This window comes from Mytilus californianus, unplaced genomic scaffold, assembly GCF_021869535.1.
Source record: "Mytilus californianus isolate M0D057914Y unplaced genomic scaffold, xbMytCali1.0.p SCAF_3, whole genome shotgun sequence".
Classification (NCBI taxonomy): domain Eukaryota; kingdom Metazoa; phylum Mollusca; class Bivalvia; order Mytilida; family Mytilidae; genus Mytilus; species Mytilus californianus.
This window is the reverse complement of record NW_026262679.1, coordinates 117333058-117353648: the sequence shown is the minus strand read 5'-3', so window position 1 is coordinate 117353648 and position 20591 is coordinate 117333058. Positions and strand designations below refer to the sequence as shown.

General features: G+C 32.6%; 2 protein-coding genes across 5 annotated transcripts in view; both read left to right on the top strand.

The window, feature by feature from the left end:
* LOC127735930 (uncharacterized) overlaps nt 1–20591 on the top strand; it is a 502702-nt gene that overhangs the window by 163946 nt on the left and 318165 nt on the right. The gene's annotated exons all lie outside the window — the stretch shown is intronic.
* On the top strand, nt 252–19889 carry LOC127735932 (uncharacterized). The gene is made up of 2 exons (XM_052246376.1): nt 252–322; nt 16059–19889. Exon 2 carries the CDS (start codon nt 16755–16757, stop codon nt 17745–17747), a length of 993 nt encoding a protein of 330 aa, XP_052102336.1. The 5' UTR covers nt 252–322; nt 16059–16754; the 3' UTR covers nt 17748–19889.

The window sequence follows — 20591 nt, the reverse complement described above, 5'->3', positions numbered from 1 at the left end:
AATGCTGACCTTAGATGAATTTGTCTATTCCTTTCAGGACCCATTTGTAAATTTGGTAATATTGCTTCTTACATTTCTACGTATTTATACATCCCTGGCTTTAAACTATATTGATTTGAGCCTTCAAAATAAAGGTAAATCTAGAAAAGCGTTTTTTAAATTTATAAGTACAACTACGATAGTGCTAGATGGATTATGTATTCAATATGTAAAGAAATTTTTCAACCAGGTGCGCTACCTGTGATTGGACTTTGTACATTTCACTTCCCTGTATCACTTCAAAAAATAAAACCAGTTGTGAATGTAACAAAATTAGCTTTAGGTATGTATACACTCACAATAACCATGGCGACATATTTATTAAATATATAGAATAAATGCAGGAGGTTGATATATATTGATTGACCAATATTCGTTATGAATATCGTCCTGGATCGTGTTTATGTTTCATAAAATATTGGACGTTAATCAGATAATCAATTAATCAACCATTACGGAGAATGAAATACCACAGTAAATTTGTTAATACAAGTCACAATTTTTTTCAAGGAAATTTGGCTTCCTCAAATTTACACTGCAAGTATATGTAATATAAGTTAATTGAATTTAAATAAACATTCGTATAATATAAATTGTCGTCTTTGTTCCGACAAACATATGTTATATCGGCCATAGAGCTTTTAAATGGAACTTCAAGGAATTCCACCTAGAAAAGGATGGATTCCAATTTTATTTTATTTCGTTTTCTTCGGTATCATACATTTCTTTACAAATGTATGATTGAAAGGAGGTGTGGCAAACACGTCAGTTCACTTTTTGTATATATTTATAACACAAACGAAACAAAGAAGCGGTCTGGTGTTTGAGATGATAATGTGTTGCATCAACGGGTGGAAATTAATATGTACACATCCACAGGTCCCTAAACGATTTTGGATATGGACAAAGGCCGGCAATATCATTAGATAAGCAATGAATAATACAGAATAGAAACCAACGGTTTAATCCCTGACTTTTCCGCATATTCAGTTTGTTAAACTGAAATGTCACAATGGTAAAAATAGAACGAGATCATGTACTAAAGGGTACAGATCAGTAAACTAATATTGTTAAGAGTACTGCTGAGCGTGGGCAATTGCAAAACGTACCGACATATATACAAATACAAAATACACAAGAACATGCGCAACACGAACTTAACTATTGAATAACAAAAGTTTATTTGATCCAGTTTTAATTTGTTTTAATTTTGAAATATTCCAGAATGGCGACTTCTAGTAGAGTGTTTTGTGAAATATGCGAAGCTCAACATATCACAAAATCTGCCATCTATTGGTGTCCTGAATGTGAAGAAGGCTTATGTTCCGAATGTCAAAAACATCATAGCTTTTCAAAAGGAACTCGAAACCACGAAACTATTAGTATTGAAAATTATCTGAAGTTGCCGTCATCAATCTCGAAAATAGCCACATATTGCAATGAACACAACTTAAAATATCAGAACTACTGTCCACAGCATGACAAAACCTGTTGCCCGGTGTGTATTTCTGAATTACATAAAAATTGCAGTGGACTTATGTCTTTGCAAGAGATCGTTAAATCTTCCAAAGCTTCAGCTTGGCTCGAAAACATTGAACATAGTCTGAAAGATTTGAGGTTTAATTATGATAATATATTGAAAGATAGAGAACGAAATCTGGCTACAATCGAAAATCAGAGAAAGTGCTTTTACACTGAAATAAAACAAATACGAAAAAAGGTAAATTTCCATTTAGATTCACTAGAAAAACAGATTTTGGCAGATATGAATGCAGCTGAACAGGAAATCAAGTCGAAGATAGAAACTTTAATAACGCAACTTTCTGAAAAAATAAACACGGTAGAATCTTTGCAAATTAGCATTTCGTCTGTGAAAGAATATGCATCCGACCTACAAACTTTTCTGGGAAGTAAATCGATTGAAATGGAAGTGCAGAGAGAGGAAAAATTCTTTCAGTCGCTGATTGATGATTGTAGTATCCATCAAACCAACCTAACATGTAACATAAGTGAAAAAATATCAGATATATTGACCACCATTGTATGCTATGGATCAGTATCTATAGAGACAGCAAAATCATGTATCGTTTTAAAAACAGACAAAGAGAAACAAGCTCAGATTTTCTCTGCTGTACCCGTGAAGTCAATAGATAATATAAGTATTTCTCTTAAATCCAAATTACCTTTTCCCACTGACGAACACTTCAACCTTCGTGGTTTTACTATTTCGTCGAGTGGATTAATGGTGGTGTCGGACTATCATGGTAAACTCGGTATTCTGTACAATAACGGAACTTTTGATTTAATTAAGAAGTATTCAACTTCCTGCAACGATGTCACCTTTATCGATGACAGAACAATTGCTGCATCTATAGGCTACACGATAGAAATCATTAAAATTTACTCTAAGGTGACAGAGAGAGCGATCTGTACAAGCGGAGACTGTAAGGGAATTTGGTACTACAATGGAAAATTGATTTGTAATGTTTTATATAAAGGAATTCAGGTGATGCAGTTATCTAACGGAAATGTTACTGATCTCGTTATACAGAAGGATCTTGACAATTGGTCATATATAACAGTACACAAGAATAAAATTTATCAAACAGCGTCTAATGTGTTTGTTAGGTGTTACACAATGGAAGGAGAGAAGCTATGGGAATTCAGTTCTAAAGCTTTGAACATAACTATACGTGGCGTAACTGTTGATAATAGCGGCAATGTGTATGTTGCTTCATATAAATCAAACTGTATTTTACTACTTTCTTCAGATGGACAACGTAGCAGAGATTTACAAATCAAGGATATGGCGAATCCATGGAGGCTTCATCTCAATGCGCTGACGAATTCACTAGAAGTTGCTGGGTTGGACGGAACCGTTTTACTTTATAATATTCTGAATACCGATTAAATGAACAAAGTACAAAACTAAACGATAGACGGTTAATTATGGCTTCATAGCTATTGCAGTAAAACTGTTTAGCAATTAAAAATATAAAGTACACTATGACCTACATACCATAATTCTTATACAGGTTATGATAAGTGCATTGATTTATGGTTTGTTGAATTGTATTTATTAATGCATTGTCTTCTTTTTCTACAAAATTCCGTTTATAGATATAAGAAGATGTGGTATGAGTGCCAATGAGACAACTCTCCATCCAAGTAACAATTTATAAAAGTAAACCATTATAGGTCAAGGTACGGTCTTCAACACGGAGCCTTGGTTCACACCGAACAGCAAAATATAAAGGGCCCCAAAAAGTACTAGTGCAAAACCGTTCAAACGGGAAAACTAACGGTCTAATCTATATAAAAAACGAGAAACGAGAAACACTTATGAACCACATCAACAAACGACAACTACTGAACATCAGATTCCTGACTTAGGACAGGTGCAAACAATTGCAGCAGGTCTAAACGTTTTAATGGTACCAAACCTTCACCCTTATCTTAAACAATAGTGTAACATTACAAAATAGATAGACACACTTTTCTTTGTCTAAAATCACGCTAATTGAGAAAAACATTTCAAAAGTTGTTAAGTTGCAGACTTATAATTGCAACTAATGTATATCAAGTACCAACTGTAAGTTATACAGATATTATGTTGTGTCATCTGTACTATTATTTGTATGTTTGTCTTTATTTTTGGCCATGGCGTTGTCAGTTTGTTTTCGATCTATGAGTTTGACTGTCCCTCTGGTATCTTTCGTCCCTCTCTTATATTACTATTACTAAAAGGAGATCGGATGCATACATCGACTAGAACCAACATAACATCACAAAAACACACAAAGTTTCAGGCCACTTTAAGTATCGATAATATATATCTGTTCAATTTATTTACAGATTCAGGGCGATTTATCTTTGTGGTTTAGACTGTTATCTAGTATTTTGACTTTTTGTTTTTGACAATCTTATTAAAATATAGAACTCTGATTTCGTTTTACTCCATTTGAGCTCATATGGAGTAAAACGAAAGCAGAGTTTTATATTTTAATTAGATTGTGTTTTTGACATTTTTGCTTAGTTTAGTGGTTGCCGGGTCATTGACGTATACTCAAGATCTACTTTTTAATTCCTATTTAAAGCGATATCACTTAATCTTGCAAAAAAAAAAACGTTAAAGAAAATAACCTTGAAAATTGATTTTGTTAATTTAAATTAATATTACGAATGGTTTTCTATAGAATATATACAGCGTTCGTTGAAGGAGGTATATTAACAAAGACTCTAATGAGAATAACAATACAATTTTACATGTTTGCTTCTTTGATTACTTATTATGTATTCACAGTATTGTTTGTGAATTGAACTTTTGATTAATTGGTTCAAGCTAAAGACACAAATGACAACTTTACACTGCAAAGATGAAAATCAAAATAACGTCAGACGGAAGATATTATCAATTTACATAAATATTACATGGGAAAAAAAATTTGCTTTACAAACCGCAAAAACGGAATGAACGCTCCATCTGCATTAATCGTCATTATCTTCATGTTTGAATGAGTTTGCTGTTAATGGCACAACTTTGATAATCTATCTGTTAATTATTCACAATTTTTCTTGACTTAGGGATCGGTCAAAATTTATCAAGGCATGAGACCGGTGTAAATAAGCATGGGACATGCACTTTTTAAGGGAAAATATTTCATGGTACCTGGATTTTTTAAACTTAAATGTGCATGGGACATTGACTTTTTTTATCAAACTAAATCTATAAATTCTGATTGTATATAAACCATGTATATAGCCTGCACAAACACAATGACATTCCTATATATCCCCTTGTCAACTTTGTTTTGGAGGAGATAATAATAAAATAAAAGATCTCAAAGTGAATCAGATTAAATTATTGAAGCTAATGACAAAGATTCTGATTCAAATTCAAATTCTGAAAAGTGATTTCCCCTTTTTTTCTACTTACAAAAGTAGAATAGACCTTATCGCTATTTGGAAACTGCGACGCTTGATCCGCTAATCTGCGCCGCTTGAACTATTGACGTCATACAACAATCACTTTTCCAATGTGGCGTCATATATTGTCTATTGTGTCGTCAACATTTTACGGGAACCTTTTTGATGTCCAGTAATGGCGGACAAATATCGATAAGGTGTATATCGGAATCATTAGTAAAATACAAGTTTCGTCTGTTTCTTGAAAACCAATTTTTATCGGCAATTTTTACATTTTTCCTTTGATCTTACTGCCTAATAATTTTTTCTATATCATAGACAGGAGAATATCAGCTTGACCTAGTTGGCTCGCTTGATATTCTTGCTGATAAAGTCAGTATCAAAAACAAAAAAATATATTATTCTATATATATCAAGAAAATCTTATCTGGAAGGGCAGATCTACCTTCTGTCTATTTTAACCAAAACCGTAAGACGATTTCTAAAAAGAGTCATTACCCTGATATTGCTTCGAACATTTTTTATTCAATTAACTTTGGCTATTTTCTCGAAAACTATAGTGAGAAAGTGAAAATGGCAAACATTATCAGCAGAACAAGATGTATAAAAAAAAATTGAAAGGCCGAAATCGGCAGTATACTCCTTATGATGAAAATACCGAACTCCAATGCAAATTCATAACGGGGAAATCAACAAAAACTGACAAAATCAAACGCTTGTTCTTTCCATTAACAATCTAAACTTTTCTGATTGGGTTCCATTAATATATCCTCCAGAACTAGAAACTAAAGAAACAACAGACACGGTTCTTCTACCTCGTTTTAAGACTTATACCTCGAATTTGACATAAGAGGTCATCTCAGTACTAGAATGTATGACAAATGAGACGATTTTAATTTTGAAATTATCAATTTCCCACATCTTTTTAGCAATATACCGACTTCACCTGCATATGGGATAAACATTTTCCAACTCATTCGGTATTCAAGAGCTTGCAGCTGCTACTCAGACTTTGTAATACGTCACAAGTGTCTGAGCAGAAAGTCGATGAACCAGGGATATGTCAAAGAACGTCTCGTCCTTTTTCTAAAAATGTAACCGCTATTTTTGACAATTTTACCTATTATGTCTGTTTATTTTGTTCATACATCGTTGTCAGCATAATGGAATTTTATGCGACTGTCATACAAGTGAGATGTTTAGCAAGCTATAAAACCAGGTTTAATCCACCATTTTCTACATAAGAAAATGCCTGTACCAAGTCAGGAATGTGACAGTTGTTAACCATTTGTTTGATGTGTTTGAGCTTTTGATTTTGCCATTTCCTTATTAGGGACTTTCCGTTTAGAATTTTCCTCGGAGATTGTTAATTTTGTTGTTTTACTTTTTTTTCAATAAACGAAACAGGTAAAAAAACAACTGCCATATTACTGACTTTGAACATGCCTGTTCCAAAGAAAATGGTGTATTAAACCTGGTTTTAAAGCTAGCTAAACCTCCAATTTGTATGACAGTTATTGCAATAGCATTGAATCGACAATTTTCCCCTTTTTTGTGTGTTTTTTTTTTGGTGAAACCGAATTAGACGGAGAAAATTGTAAAGAATAAAAATGATCAGTAAGCCAAAATCTACAAACAAGTAAAAACTAATGGACAAAAACTTCGATCGACTAGAAGACTTTTCGCCTTTAATGACGATTTTGACCTAAAACTATAGTCAATGGAGAGAAACTGTACTTAGAAAAACTCCAGCAGAACAAGATCTAGTTATTTTCCTTGCATCATAATTTTGTTTGCATTTCTTTGCTAGAAACTATCGGAAATATACTTACTTGTATTGTATTGTTTCTATTTTTAAGCTAAAATGCAAGGTCGCACAGACTCCGTAGAGTCTCTATTTATAGTTTGTTCTTATGATTGGTGTGCTGTTGCACCACTGTCCTATGTCATTAGGCATGATTCAGCGCTAACAAACACGAATAAATCAACCAAATTCATTATGTGCATGTCCCAAGTGAGGAGCATGTAATAATTTAATTAACCGAATAAAGCGTCATGGTTATAAAGTGTTATTTTCATAATGCTGTTATAAGTATTCACAACTAATCAGATCTTTGTAGTTATTGGTACATACCAAGAATTCAATTCAGTTCAACATTTGAATAGAGGCGTTTTTCGATTTTATTCCCTAAATAAACTGACTGTATAGTTGCCGAACACACAAATATGATAAATTTGCATTTGGTAAATACATAATAAATGATACATGATTTTAACTGATAAATTTATCAGATATGCCGTGTGCACTATCGTACAATTATTGGTTATAGTTTCTTCAAATGAAGTTAAAACACATACAGTTTGTCTTTAAAAGGTAATATAACAAACATACCGAACTCCGAGGAAAATTCCAAACGGAAAGTCCCCAATCAAATGGCAAAGTCAAAAGCTCAAACACATCAAACAAATGGAAAACAACTGTCGTATTCCTTACTTAGTACAGGCATTTTCTGATGTAGTAAGTGGTGGATTAAACCTGATTTTATAGCTTGTTAAACCTCTCACTTGCATGACAGTCGCATAAAATTCCATTATATTGACAACGATGTGTGAGCAAAGCAAACACAAGTCATAGGTAAAAAAGTCAAAAATTGGCGATAGCTGTCATCAAAGTGTAATAATCGTAGTCACTATAAAAAGCAAAGAAAAACGAAATGGCATATATGCACTATATAGATAAAGCAAATAAGCATAAATGACAAAAAACAAGAATACAATAAATTACCAAATCAAAATAACACAATGGCGGGATGTGTAAATACAGAGCTACGCCAAAAAGATATTACCAATAATGGACCATACAGTAAAAGTTAAAAATGTACAAAGACAAATAAAACAAACCCTATAACATACAATTAAGATAATAAACAACGCCAGTATGTATAATCTATATGTCAAGACCATCATGTATTATTTGTGAAGTTGACACAAGGTTAGGTATCTCCCGATGAACTTTTTTAGAACAGGACGAGACGTTCTTTGACATAACCCTGTTTCATCAACTTTCTACTCAGACATTGGTAACGTTTTATAAAGTCTGAGTAGCAGCTGCAAGTTCTTGAATACCGAATGAGTTGGGAAATGTATATCCCATATGCAAGTGAAGTTGGTATATAGCTGCGGAGGTGGGGTAAATTTATTTCAAAATCAATATCGTCTCGTTTGTCATGGATTCTGGTATTGAGATGACTGTAGTTTACAGTCTTTCAACTGTATTGATTTGATCACCACTGATGAGTCTTATGTAGACAAAACGGGCGCATAAGGTACAAAATTATCAGACTGGTATCTTTGAAGAGTTTTACAGATGTTCGATGAAAACAACACATCGTTAATTCGTGCCACCGAAGCGCTTTTCGTGTTTTACCTTCAGCAGGTACGCACAAACCAAAACTTTTGAAAGATAAAGATGCATAAATACCTGAATACACGAGGAGCAATGTGACCAAAAGGGACATAAAAAGAACAGAAAAATTCTTCTGAAATAACCCTTTGCTATGGGGAGTTGAAACTTTCTAATTACTTTCTTAATTTATAAAATCTCACAAATCCAATAAGAAGTATACAAAGGGTAAAATAAAAGTGAGAGAATCACATGAACTTCAAATGGAGTGAGACCGGTTATATCGACAGGGTAAATGTCTCCTGCTTTACTGCCCCAAACGCCATGCGAATCCACATTGAGTCACAAATTTACAATCAAGAAAAGGACACGATCTTTGAATTTTACACACCAGATGACTATACTAGCGTCTGAATACCTAAGACACATGTCGTTAGTGTGTTGAGGCTGTTTACATCGTATAGGTAAACCAAATTGTGTAGCATTAATTTAAAGTTGTTCTTCCTCATCACTCTTTTGTATACACCCCTGTTAGTGATTTCGTATAATGTGAACATAGCGTAAATTCAGGGGCGGATCCAGGATTTTGGAAAGGGGGGGCGTTGTATTTAAAGTTTGCCGAGCGGAGCGAGGCGAAAATATTTTTAGACCTTTTTTGGGGCTAAAAAACATAAAATAAGTGTAAAATGCACATTTTTAACGGTTCCTGACGTGGGGCATGTATATTTTATAGTTAAAGTGTAAGCTAGGGTTGGACATTTTTGATGCCGCATTCTCCCCATTAATTGTCTATTATAAAATGACTGAATGGATCCAAAGCTATGTACAACTAATATATTTGATGTGGGATTTGTCAGTAAAAAATGGACATGGAAAATTCTCGTTTGTTTTATGGTTAGTTAGCATAACCTCACAGATTTCTTTTTGTAAACATGTATGATGATATGCGGCTATTCAATGAAGTTTATAATACGACCGACACGAACAAAGACAAACAAGCATTTTTTATCCAAATGTTTGGTTGAAATGTTTCACCCAACAAGGGAAGTGAGGGGTCCCAAATCAACCAAAGGCTACGAATGAGTCTGAAAATCAAATGACAACGAAGTTGTGAATGACGGTCGACAAATGGAGACAGGCCACACCCAGCAGGCAGGTTGCAGTTGGGCCTTGAAAAAAGTATTCAGTATATCAGTTCGGCGAAACAGACATTTCGGTCAGATATGGGATTTACATGCAAACCCCCAAAAAAATTTACGCCCGTTTTTTTATTCACCATGTTCATTTAATGCTGAATAACTCTGTTGGATTTTTTTTTCTGATAGCAAAAAGGGGACACGAGAATTGTTTTCAATACAGATACGGCCAGAATTTTTGTTTAAGGCAAAAATCAGGGTCAGAATTTTTTCTCTAAAATATCTCAGACTGCCCTATCAAATCAAATGGTCCGTACCTTAGACTTTAAATCTATCTAGAGCTTACTGACTGGGGATCACTATTCAGCAATGTTATTAATTGGCTGGGGCGTCTGGGGTTAAACATATTTTTGTAGGTAAATAATATTGCTGTGGAACTTTTTTTTCATGAGAGTGTAATAGAGTATTACTTTCTGTTGAGTGGAATTGTGAAATAGAAGTCAATACGTGGTTCTTGTTCAATCCTTTGTCGCTTTGAAAGAGTCATGCTTGTCATCCTCCGCCGAAAGCAATGTGTTACTGTAATTTAAATTTCAAAATGACTGAGTGACGTTTTTTTCGACTTACTGATCAACTCCACCGTAGCGAATCACATGACTTTGACATAATCAATAATATATTACAGTAAATACGAGCGAAAAATATCTTTATAAGTAAAGAATTGTCGCATAAAAATAAAATACACGGCCGGGTAATGGCAAAGTTCACGAAGTCTAGTCTGATTAATCATTTTACAAAAAAAAAAAAAAAAAAAAAGTTCATGCAAAGGGGGGGCGTACGCCCTCTACGCCCCCCTCTGGATCCGCCACTGTAAATAGAGGCAACAGTAGCATACCGCTGTTCAAAAGTCATACATTTTTATGTGTTACGTAAGGACCTTTATGTGTTAATTAAAACATTAAACGTCGTACGATGGACAGAGGGTACGTTACAGATTTTTAATTTAAATCAAAGCGCGAATGCTCTGTAAAGGCAGTTACCTACAGGTTGTATAATTTTATAGTCCAGATCGATTATAATCAAACATATTACTTTTCAGGAAAGATTATTTAACAATATCAGATATTTAGACATTTTTTTCAATTATTATGGCATGGAAATGGTAATGCTACATTGCATTTCCAAAGAACATATCATTGCATGGATATAGTAATGCACTAATATCTTTAAAAGCTAAATTTTACCAGCTATAAAGCAACTTAGAATTGACTTTTTCGATTAAAAAAATGTTTTTTTTTATTCATAACCAAAAATGTGCTATTGACAATTTAGGGTCAATTTTGGTTTTCACTATTTGTGGTTATGCACATGTCGAGTTTAAAAAAGAATTCCTCTAAGAGGTTCCGCGGAACCCTGTGTCTCGCCTGCGATTGCCGCTGTCAGTGTAAAAGTGTAACATTGACTTATAAAGTGAGTCCATTTATTAGTAAAATACAAAATTTAAAAAATTTAAACTTTTTCCAAAGACGCTTTTTCTTGGTCCTGAACATCAGCTTCTGTCCAAGTTGCATAACAATCCATGAAGGTTAACAAATGTTGAATGTCAAACAAATCTAATCCCAGACTGTATGTAAATGTAAACTGTAAAAAACTAAGTCCATCTATCAGAAAAATACTGAAAATGAAAAACATCTATTTTCAAAAGTTTGCTTCAGACATTAACTCTTAATCATAAAAAGCTTCTGCCAAAGTTTCATAAAATTCTATGAAGGTTTGACAAAGTAATTGATGTGTAAAAACTTTAACCCCAAAACGTAATTACTTGTAAACTGTAAAAAACACTATTTATTGGTAAAATTCGACAAAATGAAAATAAATATTTTCAAAATGTTGCTCTGGATGCTGGTAATTTTTCAAGTTTTGTCCAAATTTCATGAAATTTCATGAATGTTTGACAATATTATTGTTGACTGAAAAACTTTAACCTCAGAGTGAGCCTTACCGTAGATATAATACTTAGCCTGACTAATAACTGTTAAAAAATTAAGTCCATTTATCAGTAAAATACGAAAAAAAAATGAAAATGAATTAATAGTTTCAAAATTTTGCTCTGGATACTGTATTTTGATCATAAAATCATTTTATGGTACATAAAAACATTATTGTCAGGAAATTATTCTTTTCAAGAGTAATATGAAACAGTAAATTTGCATGGGGTTGTCTGAGAATTATGTAACTTTTTGATTACAGGCAGTTAAGGTCAGTATGGACATCTCGCGATCAGGGTCAAGATAAATTACCAGTATGATTTGTTAATAATATCTTATTGACCAATGAGGATAAGGTGCATGTGATCTCTGCACATGCGTTTAGATAAGCCGACATTCTCGCAATTGCACTGAATGCTAGCGAACGCCAGTTTTGTTTTGTAAAGAAAAGTAAAGATTTTAAATTTTAACCACGATTTTGTATGCTGAAATGAGGCAGAGATAAGTTTTTGTCAGAAGATAATGTTGGAAGGGAAAGATGCAATCAATATAAGAGAAATTGCTCAGAATGTAAAAGCCACCTGAAATGTGTAGTCACGGTTTAATATACTTTCGTTTAATTTGTTGCGTTATTATTTTTCAAATTTGTGAATTATGGTTCATTGAGTATCTATATAGTTTTCATTCATTTGTGCATGAATTATTATTTTGTTATACATATGTGAAAGTGCGAAAGGCCGATAAAATTAAGTTTCCGATTATACCAAAATTCAGGTAGAGTTTGCAAGTTTATGTGGAGGTACATGGCGTCCGAGTCAAAATGCACTGACAATGCTGATTTCATTAATATAGTTGAAACCTTAAAGCCAGATCAGTATTTATTCAAATTGGTGGTAAGTAGAAACCGAGAATGAATAAGAGAAATTGGCGCGAAATATTCGCGTCATTCTTTGACTACATATAATACACTTGTATGATGTAAGTCACGTGACCAATGAATGTGCTAAGTGTCGAGGTATTCAGAAAGGTCGGTTTCATGGTTTTCAACACTGAAAAAATCGCGAACAAAATATTCCTTTTTCTAAACATTTTGGCCTGTTAGAATACAAAGGAAAAAAGACGTCTGATTGAGGTTGATATTTATTAATGTTTAAACATGTAACTATTTATACAGGTTTGCAAAAACAATATTTTATTAGGTATTAGGGAATAGATGTTTATCAGCAGAAGTATCGACCCATCCAGTGGCTGTGATAACGTAAGATTTGAACATCAGTAAACCTGTATTGCCCCTGATAAAGAATAAATAGTAATAGATACAAACAATTGTCATATGAAATGAGAGGTATAGACATGACAAATTAAAAGTGTAATTGTGCACATAAAATATTTTATTACATGAACAAAGAACAAAAGCACGCATACACGCAACTTAGAGGAAAGAAAAAATAATTGTAAACCATTTTTGATTGTGAAATAATTTAGAACAGTACGGTGAGACGTTTGGTAATATGTTTTGTGGAAAATGTGCAGACTAACATATCACAAAATCTGCCATTTATAGGAGTCCCCGTTTTGAAGAAGGCGTGTGTTCCAGATGTAAAAAAAATCACTGTCTCTCAAAATCAAAATTATCTCATTTCAAAATTATTTAGAATTGAAATCACCAATCTTAAAAATAGCAAAATATTTCAGTATAACTCTCGGAACATAGCTAATTCAAATTTAAAACATCAACCAATATGTTACTCCCGCTATGTGACGATAAAATTGATGAAATCAATGGTTTTTGACTGCATGAAACAATTTATATCAATATAGAGAAAGTAAAAATATTCCAGAATAAACACTATCGTGCTTGTCTTATCAACGAGATATGAATGGAACCTTTTTGCACAAATGCATAATGTTTTGTTCTAAACTATCTTATTTTCCTTTCACATGTTTCACAGTCCCTCATTCGTGACCCTCAGACGGATGGCGATCGATTTTTTTTCTTCAATCGCCTGTTCCCTATTAGATCTCACTTTGTGTCAGATTACTGCCCGGTGCTGTAATAAAACTGAAAACTACGGTAAATAAAAGTATTGAAAAAGATACATATTGAATATAGAAATCAAAACTTTTCCCCAGAAAAAAATCACGCTAATGCAAAAACAAAAGCTGACGTAAATTTATGATACTTCGAAACACTCCTACCTTTTTAGAAAGGTTCAAAGGTACACTCGTCTTTTTCTCAAATTTTATCTTTATCATTGAATTATATAAGAACACTTTCAATTCAATTTTAGGATTCCATAATCTGTATTCTGAAGCATATATATACACCTATACATGTGTTTTTCTTCAATTTATAAATAAAAAAATAAAAATACGATAGTGCTAGATCATATATTCAATATGAATATGTATAAATATAAACACATTTTTCAACCAGGTGTCGCTACCTGTGATTGGACTTTGTACATTTCACTTCCTTGTATCGCTTCTTTGAATAAAACCAGTTGTGAATGTAACACATTTATGAAATATATAGAATTAATGCAGGGATATACTATTAACCCAAGCAAACCAATATTTTTTATTTAGTTTATTCCCCACCAAATGTCTGTAAACAATTTTAGTCATTTTAATACAAGAAGTGTATTTTAACAAATTTTTGAATGATTCCCCGTTTCAATAAAATAAGTTTTGTTAATTAGTTTATATTGAAAAAGTATATTTTCAATGCCCTTTTCTGGAACATATTAAATTATGAATTGAATTTAAATTCACTCTACAACTTTTAATCTTCAGTGTCATATAATCATGATAATTGTTTTCAAAATCAATAAGCAACTCTTAGAGGACAAAAATATTATACCTATGTTTCAACTTTTCAAAATATCTAAAACAACCTTTTTATATCATTATTTTTTGAGACAATAAAGTTCTGAGTTTCCAGTCTGTCTGTTTGTCCCATATTCTACAAGGATAATTGATAAACTTTATTAGAAGGATCTTTGTTTTGTAAATTATTCTGTTTCAAAAGATAAAACGTAAAAGGTGAAACATGTAACAGGAACAATTTTTTTGATAAGATATAAACTGCAATTTAAGCGAAATTGTTGTGCAGATTAAGGGACCCGGTATCAGTAATTCACATTTACCTCAATTCGAATAATACTGTGGTGTGGTCACTTTTTAAATTGTAATTCGAATTAGATTATAATTAATTAATTGATAATGCGAATTAAAACTTAACGTCGTTCGAACAGTAAAGCGAATTTAACGCGCATTGCCATTCGTACTAAAATTTACGTTGGGACGTAATCCGTTTCAAATGCGAATTATACTAATTCGAATAAGCTAATGCGAATCGAATTCGAATGTGAGCGCAGCATTAACTTCTTCGACTATGGACACAGGTCCATATCATTAGACAAGCAATGAAAAATACAGAATATAAAAACAACGGTCTTATATAAGATGATTTCATTAAATTCCCGACTTTTCTGTCACTGAAAAAATCACCATTTCATGAATGCTTACTTTTCAAATACTACTAAAAAAAAGATTTGCTTCATATCTTGACCATTTCTTCGATATTAACACAGAAGGACGACTTCAAACAAAAATCTATGACACACATGATGATTTACATTTTTCAATTGTAAACTTCCTATTTCTTAGCAGAAACATATCCTCTACTCCATCGTATGGCGTTTGAATACATAAATTAATAGGTTACACTCGTTCATATTAACACTATTCGGACTTCATCGTCAGTAACATGGATGTGCTGCTTATACAAGAAACTGCTACAAAATAGTAAAGAGGAAGACGACTTAAATCGATATTATATAAGTTTAACGGCCAACATCACGATTGGTTGACCGACACGATCTGTCGGTGTCACAACTAACTAGCGACATATTTTCGCGGTTTTAGATCTTTAGGTACTAGTAAGATCGTCTCGAATGTGAAATTTTAACCGAGTGTGAATTCGCATGACGGGTAATGCATGCATAGACACAGCATTTACCCTGCCCTTTTGAAGTTCATGCGATTCTATCAGTTTTGTTTGTTGTCTTGATTCGTTCCTCTCCAATCGATTTACCATATATACCAGATTTGAACATCGGTAAACTACTGTCACCTCAATTTTCCACATATTCATGGGCCTTGGTCATTGAAATCTAAACTAAAACTTTGCCATGGTAAAATGCTAATGGTGAATGAGTAAAAAAAGCCTGAGTAGGAGTAATATTTTCAACGGATAAAACCAGACCATGTACTAAAGGGTACACATCAGAAAAATGATTCGTTTGAGTACTGCTGAGCGTGCACAATTGCAAAAAGTACAGATATATATATTCAAATACAAAATATATAAGCAGAACAAGTGCAACATAATCTACACTAATAACAAATGTTTATTTGAGTACTGCTGATCGTGGGCAATTGCAAAACGTACTGGCATATGTACAATGCAAACTACACAAGAACATGCGCAACATGAACATAATTAATAACAAAAGTTTATTTGATCCTGTTTTAATTTGTTTTAATTTTGGAATATTTCAGAATGGCAACTTCTAGTGGAGTGGTTTGTGAAATATGTGAAGCTCAGCATATTACAAAATCAGCCAACTTTTGGTGTCCCGAGTGTGAAGAAGGGATGTGTTCCGAATGTAAAGAACATCACAGTTTCGCAAAAGCCACTCGAAACCACGAAATTATTTCTATTGAAAATTATCTAAAATTGCAGTCATCAATTTCAAAAATAGCCACATATTGCTATGAACATAATTTAAAATATCAAAACTACTGTCCACAAGACGACAAAATCTGTTGCTCAGTTTGTATTTCAGAATACCATAAGAATTGCTGTGGATTAAAGTCTTTGCAAGAGATCGTAAAAACCTTCAAAGCATCAGCTTTGCTAGAAAGCATTGAACAAAGTTTAAAGGATATGATGTCTAACATTGACAACATAATGAAAGATAGAGAACAAAATTTGACTGCCATTGAAACACAAAGAAAACTGTTTCACACTGAAATAAAACAAATACGTCAAAAAGTAAATTCCCATCTCGATTCATTAGAAGAACAAATGTTGCTGAAATTGAATGCAGCTGAAACAGAAATCAAGTCAAAGCTAAACACGTTAATGTCGCAACTTACAAACAAAAGAGTGTAGAGACTTTGCAAACTAACATATCAGCTCTAAAAGATTATGCGTCCGACCTCCAGATATTTCTTGGGAGTAAATCGCTTGAGATGGAAGTAGAGACAGAAAACAAATATTTGGAGCCGTTGTTTCAAGACGGTAGTCTCTACCAAAACGAACTAAAATGCGACATAAGTGAAAAGATATCAGATATATTGACCACCATTACAGTCTTTGGATCAGTGTCTATAGAGACATCACAACCAGCAATCATTTATAAATCAAAGAAGAAGATACAAGCTCAGATTTTATCTGCTATACCACATCACCCGAAGTCAATAGATACTATTAGCATTTCTCTCAGATCAAAATTACCTTTTCCCGCCATATCACAATCTAGCTTTCGTGGCTTCACGGTATCACCAAGTGGATTTATTGTGTTGTCGGACACTTCTCAAAGACTTGGTATCATGAATTCTTGCGGAACCTATGATTTTATTAAAAAAGGTTTGAATAGCTATAACGATATCACCTTTGTTGATGACATTACAGTCGCTGCATCTACAATTAACGCAATAGAAATCATTAACCTTGATTCTAAGCTGACCGAAAGAGTAATTAGTTTTCACGGAATTTGTTACGGAATACGGTACTACAATGGAAAATTGCTTTGTAGTGTTATTTCAAAAGGAATTCAAATGATACAGTTATCAAACGGGCAAATCACTGATCTAGTTAAACAAAGAGAGCCGGAAAATTGGTCATATCTAGCAATACACGATGACAAAGTTTATCAAACAACGTCCAATTATTTTGTCAGGTGTTATACAATGAAGGGAGAGATGTTATGGGAACACATACTTCAACAAAGTAAGGGCGTGGCACGTGGCATCACTGTTGATAATAATGGCATAGTATATATTGCAAAATATAATGGTAACTCCATTGCATTGCTTTCTCCAGATGGACAACGTTGTAGACATTTACAAATTAGTGATACAAAGAAACCATGGGGGCTTCATTTCAACGCGATAACGAACTCAATGACCGTTGGCTGTGTGAACGGAACGATTGAGCTCTATGATATTTCGTATTCTCATTAGACGAACAACTACTTAAATATGCATTATGAATCGATAGATAGTACAAACAACAAAACATAGTTAATTATGAAATAAAATATACAAGAGAGTACACGCTGAAATATATCACCTGCTTTACTTTAATACCTTGATTGAATTCATGTTGAAATTCTGTAATATGAAGGTTTTACTAAAAGTATCACATGTATTTCTCATTATCAATGATCCATGAAATGAGGTCAAGGTAAAATGAAACCTGCCAGACAGACATGTACACCTTACAATTATTCAATACACCTAATACATTGGCCCTGTTACATATACATGTTATAGTCTCAGAAAAATGAACCAAACCAGAAAAACTAAAAAATATGTGTCCCATCCACCCATTTCTACAAGTCATATGATTAATGAACTACCAATGGAATTAGAGAAAGGAGACCTAGGACTAACATTAGGACTAGAATATTGTGGCTGTCCATTATGTGCAGATGATATTGTACTGATGTCAACAGACGAAACAGAGATTCAAGCAATTCCTGATATTGCATACAAATATCCTTTTGAATACAGGTATAATATCCATCCGAAAAAAAAGTACTCTTATAAAGACTGAAAGGGTCAAGTCAAAAGTTCAATCGGAAAATATCAGAATAGGAAATGAAGCAATACAAACTCAGTTACTGACAACCAAGCGACACATTTAGGAATCATACGAGCATCTAAAGACGATCAAGAATAAATATACAAGAACGTTTGAGTATTGCAAGAAAGACTCTGTAATCTTTAACTCCAGTGGGACTTAACCCAATCAAAGCATCGTCGATGTTGTGATCCAGCCATATTCATAGCTATGATATTCTTTCTGACCATACTTTTTTCAATATTTATTTCTCTTTTCAATTCCAATCTTACTGTTAAATTTCTGTTATTGCCCACAGGTAGGGAATTTTGCAATATTGATGCAAATAATGATATATATATATATTGATATTTCAATTTTAGACTCTGTCAGATTTAAAAAAAAAATATTTGTAATTTAATGGCATTGACATGAATGGAAAGGGAAATCGTCAAACAAGTAATATTTTATATGCTATTAATAATAACTGGCTTAATAATTTCCAGAAAGATGCCTTGGAAATGCACTTTCTCAACAACAAAAAAGAACAAAAATAATAACTAATTTTTATCTAAATTGGTGTTCATTTTTCATTTAGAAAAAATACATTTCCTGTATTCAAATTTAAATGTACAAATACCTAATGCTGAGATATTTCCAATTACTGTTAAATAGCAATATAATGGGATATTAATGTAGAACAAACAAATAAATGTTATTGCAGAAAATGCTCAGGTAAGAGTTAAGCAATTTTGTTAATTGTTTCAACCAAATTTCTGATAACTGTAACTAATTAATTAGATCTTGATTATTGACTGATGATAATGACACTGATTTTACAAGTGAAATAAAATTTGCTTGCATTTTTATACATATTTTTACATTTTTTGTCATTTCTATGAAAAAAAAACCATGTCTGATTAATCATTCAGCTAGCTAGCAAAATTAACAGAATATTTTAATGTAGTGTAGATCAAAATAAATAATACATTTGTAGGTTTACTATTGAGGTCAAGAATGTGTGTATTCAGTTAGGTGTGTAATAAATTGTGCCTATTTAATTATGTAACAGGTCATGAGATATTAATTGTGGTGAATTAAGACTGGGGTTGTTTCCAATTAATACTTACATCTTTGAGTGTAATTATTTGAAAAATCATGAGAGTTTATAATCATACTGACTCTTACTTGCTTATGGAAAGAATTAAAGTAATACCATTTCAAAAAAGTGTGGGAATCAACCTAGATATATTAACACACATATTGACCTAAATTTTATAGACCAAAAACTTACACAAGCATAAGATAATAATATAATACTTTCAAAATTGTTATCAACTGATTCAATTGATGTAAAACATACTTTTTCAATTTATTTCATAAATAGTAAATCATTATAAATTTTGATTTACAAAGGAACTATATGCAGGGTTGTTCGACCAATCTTTTCTTAATTTAAGGGCAAATAACATGTCAAAAGTTGGCAGTTGATGATTAAAATGGTGTAGAAAGTTTCTGCAAGTCATAAAAACACATAATTAGTTTCAACTTAGTATTCTGCACCAGAGTGATCGCATAGATCCAGCATGGCTGAATCAAAAACAGCATACAAGATCTATCAAGCGCACGTTCTTCTCAGATTATTGTATGGCCTGGAAATACTACATTTGAATTAAACAAAAATAGAATTCCACAATAAGAACTTCAGCAAACAGAAATTCAAAAGGAAATAAGAAAGTACAAACTACTCTGTGTCATCAGGAATTAGAACACTTTTTCTCAGGTTCATCATACATTCTGTAGTATACAACGATTGAAATAAAATATTCCAAGGACATCAGAAATTATTTATCCAAATAATTATAGACTGCACAGCACTGGCTCAAGAAATGAAATTTAGAGCTATTCAAATCGAAAACCTCAGTAGAGATCTCTGCTATGGACGCCATTCTCAGAGAACATTTATGCAATAGAAGATTAAGACTATATAAAGTTATGTTAGCCCAATGGGCACAAAGTCTTCTGGCAGTATTTTTTATTTTGAATTTTACTAATTCTAATATTGAAATTACTTACAATGTAAGGGTTGAGAATCCTTGTGGAGATTTGGTCAACAGAATGTGGACATTATCAAGTATAAAGTCGTAGAAGTTATTATTTCTATAACTTATCATAATAATTTTAGATTTTGATTTTCTTTTAGATTTTAAATCTTATTATCCCAAATAGAATCAATGCTTCTT

Coding starts and splice junctions, on each gene's coding strand:
- LOC127735932 (XM_052246376.1), top strand. CDS start 16,755: ATGGAAGTAGAGACAGAAAACAAATATTTGGAGCCGTTGTTTCAAGAC.